Source organism: Lactuca serriola, chromosome 7 (genome assembly GCF_051521515.1).
Source record: "Lactuca serriola cultivar US96UC23 chromosome 7, Lser_US96UC23_V15, whole genome shotgun sequence".
Classification (NCBI taxonomy): Eukaryota; Viridiplantae; Streptophyta; class Magnoliopsida; order Asterales; family Asteraceae; genus Lactuca; species Lactuca serriola.
Genome location: NC_136414.1, coordinates 69,991,053 through 70,003,092, shown reverse-complemented (window position 1 = coordinate 70,003,092; position 12,040 = coordinate 69,991,053). Strand labels below are relative to the sequence as shown.

At 29.7% G+C, this 12,040-nt stretch overlaps 1 protein-coding gene and 1 pseudogene across 1 annotated transcript; both read left to right on the top strand.

Annotated features, from left to right (window-relative positions):
* Window positions 1–1,655: 1,655 nt before the first annotated feature.
* Window positions 1,656–4,861, top strand: LOC145064079 (uncharacterized). The gene is made up of 5 exons (XM_079011597.1): window positions 1,656–2,056; window positions 2,126–2,487; window positions 3,176–3,727; window positions 3,952–4,440; window positions 4,788–4,861. Exons 1-5 carry the CDS (start codon window positions 1,656–1,658, stop codon window positions 4,859–4,861), a joined length of 1,878 nt encoding a protein of 625 aa, XP_078867723.1.
* Window positions 4,862–9,586: 4,725 nt separating this feature from the next.
* LOC145064078 (uncharacterized) lies at window positions 9,587–11,955 on the top strand (annotated as a pseudogene).
* The last annotated feature ends 85 nt before the right edge of the window (window positions 11,956–12,040 follow it).

The following is a 12,040-nucleotide window of genomic DNA, read 5'->3' as shown; positions in this document are numbered from 1 at the left end:
TTAATACTTCAATTTACAAAGGTAACTTTTTTCATAAATTTACATTATTATTATTTCTTATTTTTTAACTAACATAAAATTTATTTAAATAAAATACACATGTATTAATATAAAAAATAGATAAATTGTCAAGTTCTTCATCTGCTGCAAATCAATATTCTTCGAAATTAGTAACCGATGCTTACAAATGTACGTTTATTTATTCAATATTATTATATAAATATATTATTATCTAACATTTTTTAAACTCTATTATTATTTTTTATTCCATGTTTTACGGTTATTTTACATTTATATAAAATAAATGGTTTCTAATATATTTTTTAATTATCTTCTAATATTATATGATTACAAGTTATTCCTTTATTTTATACATATGCTTTCAAGTTTTATAAGTTTTTGCTATTTGCAGATCAATGAACTAACATTTTTTGTCAAACTCAAAATGTCAATTCATTTACTTCACCTGGAATCCATAATACAACCATACAATACTCTCATTCCTTTACAGATGTTAGAACGTCACATTACAAATGTTAGAAATTCATTATCTAAGATTAGAACTGGTCATTATTTATTGTTTTTAAAATATACTATTATCCATTTTGTATATAATCGGGATATATATACTTATTTTATTTATTTTGGTCAGATAACATCAGTTTCGATAAATATGCCACTTCCAAGTTACCAAACAAAAGACAGTACTATGTACTTTCAAATGATATGACATCGAATAATGCATCTACAATAACCACCTCTTCATCATCAATCAAGTTAAATCCAGGATTTCATAAATTAAAACGAAGATGAGACATTTATCTCATATCCTATTGATTTGATAGAAGATGTATTTAATATACATCAAGTCGTAAATGAAAATTTTATAGTTGATATCTCAAATGTTAATCAAAAAATAATATCCATTTTACATTTCAAGTACTGTGTTGTATATACTTATAAAATTCATCGATATTTTCTTTTACACCTTTTATTTTACAGAATATTTGGATCATGGTTATCAAGATGTTGTATGTCAAACATGTCATGCAAAGCTATGGAGAAATGAATCCATTAGAGGTAAAGAAAAAGGGAACACGTATTATTTATTATGTTGTGCTTACGGCAAAGTTCAACTTCCAGATTTAAAGAAAGCACCCCCAACTTATGAAAGAATGTTTCGAAATATGGATTCTAAAAGCAAACACTTCATGAAAAACATTCAACGTTACAATTCAATGTTTTCTTTTACGTCGATGGGTGGTAAAATTGATTATTCAATCAATAGAGGAAACGCTTCATACATTTTCAGATTGGGTGGTCAAAATTATCACAGTATTGGAAGCCTTTTACCAGCAAAATGATCGGAACCAAAATTCTCTCAGTTATACATTTATGATACTGAGAACGAAATTTCAAATAGACAAAGATGTTTTGGGTATTTTTTTTCAAACTTCTTATTCATAATTTTTTATTATTATTATTATTATTATTATTATTATTATTATTATTATTATTATTATATTACTAATATTATGTATAAATTGATTTATTTTAGTGGGGAAAAGGATCAATCAACATCAATTGATAGTGATATTAATGAAGATATTAAGGTGATGTTGGATTCAAATAATGTCTTGGTTAGATCTTATAGGATGGTAAGAGATACTTTTCTGAAAAATCCAGAAGTTGATATGAAATTACGACTTATCGGGAGAATGGAGCAAGATAGAAGAACATATAACCTACCGACTGCTTCTGAGGTTGCCGCTTTAATTGTTGGTGACATTTATGATTCAATTGAAAAGAGGGATATTGTCGTTCAAACAAAAAATGGTTCTCTACAACATATCAGTGAATTGCATCCTTTGTACCTTCCTCTCCAATATTCATTGTTATTTCCATATGGGGATGATGGTTACAGTGTTGACATTCTTCATAGAGATGTGTCATTTACGACCAACAGCAAGCGGGCGAAATATACAATGAGAGAATATTTCGCTTATAGAATCCAATACAGAGATCATTCGTTCTCTCTCATTCTTAATTCAAAAAGGTTGTTTCAACAGTTTCTGGTAGATGCCTATACTATGATGGAAACGTAGAGATTGTAATACATACGTAGGCAACAACATGTTCTTAGATGTGACTGTTATGAAAATTTACGTAACCAAAAAGCTCAAGGAACTACTGATATCTCCAATGTCGGCCAACGTGTCATATTACCTTCGTCCTTTACCGGTGGAGCACGTTATATGCTGCAAAACTATTTAGATGCCATGTCACTATGTAAATGGTTTGGATATCCTGATTTCTTCATAACCTTTACGTGTAATACCAAATGGCCAGAGATTATAAGGTTTCTTAAGGATACTTCACTTCAACCAGAAGACATGCCTGATATACTATGTAGGTTGTTCAAGATCAAGTTTGATGCATTCATTAAAGAATTAAAGGAGAATCACATTTTCGGCAAAGTTCAAGCATGTAATTAAAACTATATTTTTTAATTATTTATAAAACATTGGTCTTATTATTCTATTTTTTTTATATGTTTTTAAAATCTAATTACATTTTGGTTTTTTTGGCAAATTCTTTTACATATGTTTATACCATTAAATTTCAAAAGAGAGGTTTGCCGCATAGTTATATATGTCTATTTATGCATTCTGACAACAATCTACCAACTGTTGAATTTATCGATCCGATAATTTCAGCCGAGATACCAGACAGAATTGAAGATCCTGAATTATATTCACTTGTGAATGAGTTTATGATTCATGGTCCATGTGGAGTTGAAAATATGAATTGTCCATGCGTGGTGGATAAAAAGTGCTCTAAAAGCTTTCTAAAACAATTTTGTAATCATTCGTCTGTTGATCAAAATGGTTTTCTGTTATATAGGCGAAGAAACGATGGTCATTTTGTAGAAAAATCAGGTGTAAGGTTGGATAATAGAAATGTTGTTCCATACAAAAAATATCTATTGAAAAGATATCAGGCATATATTAATGTTGAATGGTGCAATCAGGGATCTTCTATAAAGTATTTGTTTAAATACATAAATAAGGGTCCTGATAGAGCTACAATTGATGTTGTACCAACCAACAATGAATGTGAAAATAACGATGTGGTCGATGAAATACTGAATATTACGATTGTATATTTTTATCAGCATGTGAAGCATCATGGCAAATTTTTAAATATGATGTTCATTGCAGATATCCTTCTGTGTTCAAACTACCTTTTCATCTTCCTAATCAACAACAGATTGTATATGGCGAAGACGATGATATTGATGATGTTCTTGACAAACCTTCTATTGCTGCTTCAAAATCCACATCTTGGATGGAGTGTAATGCAATCGATAGTGAAGCACGAAAACTTAAATATGTTGAATTTCCTACAAAGTTCGTTTGGATATTAAATGGTCGGTTTTGGAAGCGAATGAAAGTAAGAAAAGCCATCGGTAGAATTCATTCGGTTTCACCTAAACTAGGTGAAGCATATTTCTTAAGGATTCTTTTAAATAAAGTAAAATGTCCGACATCATTTGATGAAATTCGCACGGTAAATGGTGAAACACATTCTTCTTTTAGAGATGTTTGTTATGCACTCGGGCTATTAGATGATGACAAGGAATACATTGATGCAATTAAAGAAGCAATTCATTCTATATCTAGTTTTTATCTACGATTTTTATTTGCTATATTGTTGATGTGCAATAGTATGTCTAAACCAGAGGTCGTTTGGGAAAATACATGAGAATATTTGGCAGATGAAATTCTATATAACCAACGACAAAGATTTAAGTCTGCAGGTATTACTTTTTTTTCTTATTTTTTATTTAAATTAATTTCTTTTTATTATTCAACACCCATTAAATAATTAGTAATAAAATTATTAAATATCGACCACATATTTTTTAAATTATTTAATATTTTCGTGCAGAATTATCACTCGGAGTAGATAAACTTAAGAACTTAAATTTGTTCGAAATAGAACAAATTTTACTTCGAAACAACTTTACTCTCAAAAACTTCACAAAGATGTCATACCCAAATGTTGAATCCGTTTCTTCTTCAAACAATCGACTTATCACCGAGAAGCTAGATTACGACATTCTCATTATAAAGAATGACTATGATCGTATTTTTCTTATATTAACAAATGAGCAACGTAACATTTTCCTAAACATCATGAGTGTTGTTGAAGAAAATAAAGGAGGTGTCTTCTTCGTTTACGGTTATGGTGGAACGGGTAAAACTTTTTTATGGAAGACAATATCTGCAACAATTAGATCTGATGGTAATATTGTTTTAAATGTTGCTTCAAGCGGTATTGCTTCCTTATTATTGTCCGGTGGTAGAACAGCACACTCTCGATTTATAATTCCATTTGAACTTACAGAAGATTCTTTTTGTAAAATAAATCCAGATGGTTAGTTGGCTAGCTTAATAAGAAAAACCTCTTTAATAATTTGGGATGAAGCACCAATGGTCCATAAGCATGCATTTGAAGCTTTAGATCGAACTTTAAAAGATTTATTAAGGTGCGGAAATTCAAGCATCTCAAATATATTGCCTTTGGAGGAGATTTCAGACAGATTCTACCTGTTGTTTCGGGTGGCAGTAGACAGAACATTGTAAATGCTTCTTTGAGTTCTTCATATTTATGGAAACATTGCAAAGTCCATAGATTAACAAAAAACATGAGGCTAACTGTTGGAAGGGATCAATCTGGTATAGAAAAAATAAGAGATTTTGCAAATTGGCTATTGGATATAGGAGAAGGCAAACTTGGTGGTCCGAACGACGGTGAAACGATTATTGATATTCTAGATGATATTCTCATTAATTAATGATTCACATGATCCTATAGATTCCTTAATTAACTTTGTATATCCTTCAATTTTAGAGAACTATATCAATATAAATTATTTCCAAGAAAGAGCGATACTTGCTCCAAAAAATAAAGTTGTTCAGGAAATAAACGACCGTTTTCTTAAGAAGTTTCCAGGAGATGAAGTTGAATATTTAAGTTCAGACAACATATGTGAATCCGAATTTGTCCATGATCAGTTTGATGCAAATTTATACTCTCCTGATGTATTAAATGGTTTCAAAGTATCCAGTTTACCAAATCATAACTTCATAAGTTAGTTTTAAAAATTGGTGTTCCAGTAATGTTACTGAGAAATGTTGATCAGAAAAACAGCTTATGTAATGGCACAAGACTACAAGTGATATTATTGGGCAAACGTGTTATTGAGGCACGTATAATAACCGGAACTAATATTGGAAACCGAACTTTTATTCCAATAATGTCTTTAACTCCATCAGGAAAAAAAATCCTTTCAAATTCACAAGAAGATAGTTTCCTTTAGTCGTATGTTTTGCGATGACTATTAATAAAAATCAAGGACAATCGTTATCAAAGGTTGGTTTGTTTCTCAAAGATCAAGTTTTTTCACATGGACAATTGTATGTTGCCTTATCTAGAATTCAAAGCAGAGAGGAATTAAAATTATTAATTTTAGATAAAGATGGCAAAGTCACAAATAAAACTTTAAATGTTGTTTATAAGGAAGTTTTTCGAAATTTATAGCCAATTTTTTGTAGCATATTTTATTCTTTTTTAGCAAATCACACTTAATCCATCGTATTACTTTATTTATTTATAATTACGTATTGTTTTTTTTATGTTAATTTCATTACACACACTGGTAATGTATCATCTGCATATGTTCAACGAGAATCATGCACCAAAAATAAGGGTTTTCAAAAATCTCTATTTATAATTAAATACTTACCATTTGCTGTGTAATTAAATACTTACAAATCAAAAAGTTATTGAAAAATAAAATATTACAATTCATAAATTTTCTAAATTAATGAAATATTATTTTATTAAATAAATAATTTTTAAATTCAATTAAAAATCAACACCCATGGGTTCCATGGGTTTTAACCTAGTAAGCTAATAAATTATAAGCTAATAAACAATAAGTTTTTTTTTGCCAAACACCCCCTTATAAGATTAATTTCTTATTCATTAAACATTACATACATTTTAAATATGAAATCATTTCTCAACATACCTTTTAATCCATTTTCATATACCAACATTTTCGAACACAACCACTACCCTTACCATGACACCTTCACAACCACAAAACTTCACCACTCCAACCTTCACAACTATATTTTTAACCATCAGGTTCCTTGGATTTTGTAGCTGAAAGACAACTAAAACAATTCTGTCGAACAAGGAATAAAGGGAAAAACTCCCTCTCTAAAACTACTTAAACCAATCAAAGTGAGAGGGTGGTTCTGACAAAAGAGAAAAAAAAACAATTTAGCACAGACGTGGATTTCGACTTCCCTATGCCCCTTAATCGGAGATGCTCAAACATCTAATTATTTTTAGGAAAAAGTTCGAACCATTTTCTATAATTTAATGGGAAATATAAGTCGACATTCATGCCAAATTACTTCGAATTGCATGATGTGAGGATAAAATATACCGAATTTTGCAAAATTTACAACAATCTTACCAACCTATACAAAAGTGGGTCAAACGATTTTGATGTGCTTAACACGACCATGGAACAACATGAAAAAACAATAGTAACCTGCAAAACTTTTCCTTATGTCAAACTTTGGCTAAGGTTAAAGGATGCTCTAAAATGGATACGTATGACACAAAGGACTTCTTCTGGTTTGAAACCATTGGAAGTTCGAAACAATCAGACGGTCGAATACATATCGACATCATTGATGAGCCGGTGGATGTTGAAGATGAACAACCTCTTCATCGACCGATAAGAAGAAACAGAGCAAAGAAATCATCTTCCTATTCGGGTTCAAAAAATTTGATTCTAGCGTTATCGATCATTTTAGAGAAAAATCTGATTGATATGTCCAAGTACAAGTGAGCAAAGTCGCGATGATGAGTTGGGTGGAACAAACAATGATAGACGTGCAAACCTCATTACAAACGAAAACCGATTTCGAGATATTGAAAATGAAAGATGAAGACCACAAAGACGAAAAATTGAAGATATTTCTCCATCCAAGCTAGATATAGGAATAAAGATTAGTTTTTTCTATGGATAGGAGTTTTATGTTCTTTTTTTAGTTCTTTGGATTTTTTTAATAAATGTCTTTGTTTTTAGTTTTATAAATGAAAAAGTAATTTAAAAAATATGTAGGTTTTTTATTTTATTTTTTATTTAGTTTTAAATAAAAACGATGATCAGTAGTGATGTGTATAACAGATATAATGTAGTTGTATGTGGTGATAGGGTGTCACCCACCATATTTATGGTTATTGATAGGTACTCTACAATGCCTTATGCGACTCTTAAGACTGTGTATTGTATTCTTCTTTCATTTTTCACCAATTATGTAGAACGTTAGCATTATGATCCGATCCAAACCTTAAGAATTATATGGGTTTGCATATTTTTTGATTTGTTTACCCGTTAATGATCATACCCGCTAACCCTTTTATCATAAGGGTTAGGTATAGATCATCACTAATCTGCTTTATTTATAACCCTCCCCATATAAATTTTAGAATTATACATTTATATTTTATACCGCCTAAAGTTTAATTTTGCTTCCAATCGAAAGTCTAAATAACAAAGACCAAAGGTCAAACTGTTTTTATATAGGACTCGAGGAGTCGACTTCTAGACTTTCAATCTTCTATCAAGCATCATGATGTCATTTTATTTATATTTCATCAAACAATCATCAACTTCATGTATAAATGATAAATCAATAAAGTCATTTATCGTTTGGAAGAAAGTTTGCAATTGATAATCTCTATCACTACAATCGACGGTAAAAATTCAATCGGAAGCTACTACAATATTGATTTAATTCCAACGATTTCTAAATCAACTTTTGTTTTATTTAAGAAATGTGATAGATAAAGAATTAAGTAAAATATGTTTGATTATTCAAAAAACCTACGGGTTATTGGGCGGGTTTGGATATCTGTTGATTTGATGGACAAGGGTATGAGTTTGATTATTCAAAATCTTGTGAACTACGAAACAGGTTTGGATCATATTTTGAAATTTGTTAAAATGATTTGGATCAAGATTCACCCTATTGCCAGGTCTACCCATGTCACTCTACTTTTGAATTTTAATACTCATAAATCATGTGATCAACATAAATTAGTCAATTTGATATGCTCAAAGATACGAGCATCGATTAAGATGGAAATAACATGGGCATTTATAGAGAATGCACTTCTAGCAAAATAATGATAATCCATGAAGCACACCACATATACATTATTTTCTGTAAGATGAATGTACCTTTGGGAATATTTATAATCCCAATTGATCCTTTCTATAAATGAACTTAATACAACTCCAAACCCCATGTAAAATTGAATTTGATACAAAATTTATTCATCGTTCGTTGGGTTTGATAAGAAATCCAATAAACTGATATTTCAAAATAGACAATCAACAGAGCCGGCCCAATGCAGGTTCATCCAGTGCTATTGAACAGGCCCAAAAAATTAGAGGGCCCATTTTTTTTTTGCAGTCTGTAATAGGGTATGTTCATTCGGCCCAAAAAAATTAGGTCATAACCATATATCACCAGCCGACGAACACAGGAAGCAACAAAAGCTGACGAACACAGGAAGCAACAAAAGCGGGAGCGGGAACTGAATTTTCGGGGAAAAAAAACTCTTCGGTTTCTTCATTGATAACGCACGCATGGATAATAGGAATCATCATTACTGGAACGGTAACTTCAATTTACATTCATTTATCTTTCGATTCTATTCCATCAATTTACATTCACTTCTTAGTTCTTCCTTCTTTATCTTCTTCTTCACTGATCAGTTTTTACAAAGATTACCAACAATTTTAGAAGCTTCAAAATCAGAATTCAGAATCATCAAATTTCGAAATCAGAAGGTTCAAAATCAGAATTCTGAAATTCGAAATAAGAAGCTTCAAAAATCAAAATCTTATAGCTTAAGGTTTCGAAATCAAAGGTATAATACTAAACTGAAACTTTAGTTTTGTTTTTCATGGGTTTGTTTTTTCTAATTGAGTAATTTCATAATTTCAGATTTCTTATCGGTTCTTCTTTATTCATTTTCTTTAATTCCAAATTACTGAATCAGGAGGAACAATCAACAATATCAGTTTTCACAGCTTTGAACTTACAAGGAACAAGGAATTGAGGTAAATTCTAATTTCAAATTTCTATTTTTTATGATTTTTTGTTTATGATAATTTCTAATTTGTAAGAACTAAGAAGTAATTATGATCTCACCATCTCAGATTGCAGATTTTCTGATTTCCTTAGAAGCACATTCTTGTTTTTTTTATTTGAAGTGTCAAAAATAATAAGGTATTTTCGGATTTATGCTATGATATCATTGCAGATTTTGTGATTTCTTAAAAGCATATTCTGATTTTTTTTTCTTTGCAGTCCAGTTTTGATACTTCTCTTGGTGATTAGAAGTGTGGAAAATCTGAATCAAGAAGGAATCTATAAATTGGAAGTCATAAATAAGGTCGTTTCTTTCTTTTCTATAACTTATGATGCCTCCTAGAATAAAAAAATATGCATCTGGATATGAAAAACTTAAGAAGAAACAAACAATTGAAGAAGATAATAAAACTCAAGCAGGATCTATGGATAAGTTTATAACAAAAAAAACACAAAACTTTACGGAAAATGAAACACAAAACGTTAATGAAGCTAATCTTGATAATAATGATAATGATAATGTTAATGTTGATGTTGATGTTGATGTTGATGTTGATGTTAATTTGAATGCTAGTGATAATGTTGATGTTAATGATAATCCTAATGTTGTTGATGATAATGTTGATTTTCACATTTTTGATATATTTGATCCAAGAAATTGGGATGCTTTTGATTCTAATATGATAAATATTTTAGTATTGAAAGGTCCTAAAAGAGATTTGTCTATTACAAAAGGTCCTAAAGATAAATATTTAAGAAGATTTTCTGCAACATATTATACTAAAACTTTACTAAATGGGGAAAAATGTGATAGAGATTGGCTTGTTTATTCTAAAAAAATTGATAAAAAACTTTTTTTTTGTTGTAAAATATTTCGAAAAGGGTGTGGGAAGGGTCAATTAGCAAATGAGGGTTTTAGAGATTGGATACATCTTAACACTAGAATTAAAGAGCATGAAACTAGTATGGAACATGTTAAAAATATAAATACTTGGTATGATTTGCGTTTAAGATTACAAAAAAAAAATAAACTATTGATAATGCGGCTAAAAAACAATTAGAAAAAGAAAAAGTTCATTGGAGACAAGTTTTGTTGAGAATTATTTCTATTGTGAAATTTCTTGCTAAACATAATCTAGCTTTTCGTGGTACTAATGAGAAATTGTATGAAGATAACAATGGAAATTTTTTAGGATTATTTGAAATGTTGGCTGAGTTTGACATGGTTTCTTATGACCATATACAACGTATTACAAATGAAATTGTTATCCATAAACATTATCTTGGGCATAGGATACAAAATGAATTAATACTTTTACTTTCTTCAGAAATAAAGTCTATGATTATTAAAAAGATAAAAAATGCAAAATATTTTTCAATAATACTTGATTGTACTCCCGATATAAGTCACCAAGAGCAAATGACTATTATTTTAAGATATGTAGATGTCTCATCAAATGTTGTTTGCATTGAAGAATCTTTTTTAGGGTTTTTAGATGTAAATGATACAACCGGCCAAGGACTCTTTGATGTTTTACAAAATGAATTGAATTTGCTTGATCTTGACATTAATAATGTACGTGGCCAAGGTTATGATAATGGATCAAATATGAAAGGAAAACATCAAGGAGTGCAAAAAAAGCTTTTAGATATAAATTCAAGGTCTTTTTATACTCCTTGTGGTTGTCATAGTTTGAACTTAACTTTGTGTGATATGGCTAATACTTGTGGTAAAGCTTAAAGTTTTTTTGGAACAATACAACGTATCTATACAATTTTTGCAAATTCCACTAAGAGATGGCAAATTTTAAAAGATAATGTGAAAGGGTTAACTCCTAAATCGTTGTCATCCACTCGTTGGGAGAGTCGTGTTGATAGTGTTAAAGCTATAAGATTTCAAATTTTCGATATACAAAAAGCTTTACTTCAAGTAGCCAAAAATGATAATGATCCAAAAATAACAAGTGAAGCAAAATCCTTAGCAAAAAATGAACTTGGCAACTTTGAGTTTATATTGGCATTAGTAATTTGGTATGAAATGTTAAACACTGTTAATTTAATTAGCAAAAAATTGCAATCAAAATATATGCTTATTGATGTTGCTATGGAAAAAATAAAGGGGTTGATTTCGTATTTTAAGGAATATAGAGAAAATGGGTTTTTAAATGCCTTACAAACTGCAAAAGATATTGCCTTAGAAATGGACATTGATCCAATATTTCCTAAAAAACGTGAACCTAAAATAAAAAAACATTTTGATGAGATTTCAAACGATACTTCTTATAGTTTTTCACAATCCGCCCAAGAGAAATTTAGGGTTAAATATTTTATTTATATTGTTGATCAAACAATTACTTCTTTAACTACAACGTTTGAATAATATCAACAATATGATAAAATATTTGGCTTTTTGTTTAATTCAGAAAAATTACTTTCATTAGATGATATAACCTTAAAGTCTTGCTGTATGTCTCTTGAAACTTCACTCAAGAAAGATGAACAATCGGATATTGATGGAAATGACTTATATGTTGAATTAAAATTACTTTTACATCTCTTGCCTAAGGAAAAATTGCCAGCAATTGATATTCTAAATTTTTTAAAACGCGTTGATTGTTTTCCTATTACATCTATTGCATATAGAATTATGTTGACTATTCCTGTTACTGTTGCATCTGCAGAACGGAGTTTTTCAAATTGAAGATTTTGAAGTCCTACTTAAGATCTACAATGACTCAAGAACGACTTAATGGATTGGCTTTGATGACGATTGAGCGTAACATGTT

Coding starts and splice junctions, on each gene's coding strand:
- LOC145064079 (XM_079011597.1), top strand. CDS start 1,656: ATGGTAAGAGATACTTTTCTGAAAAATCCAGAAGTTGATATGAAATTA. Junction 2,057..2,125: donor CTCATTCTTAATTCAAAAAG/GTTGTTTCAACA, acceptor ATACATACGTAG/GCAACAACATGTTCTTAGAT. Junction 3,728..3,951: donor TATATTGTTGATGTGCAATA/GTATGTCTAAAC, acceptor ATTTTCGTGCAG/AATTATCACTCGGAGTAGAT.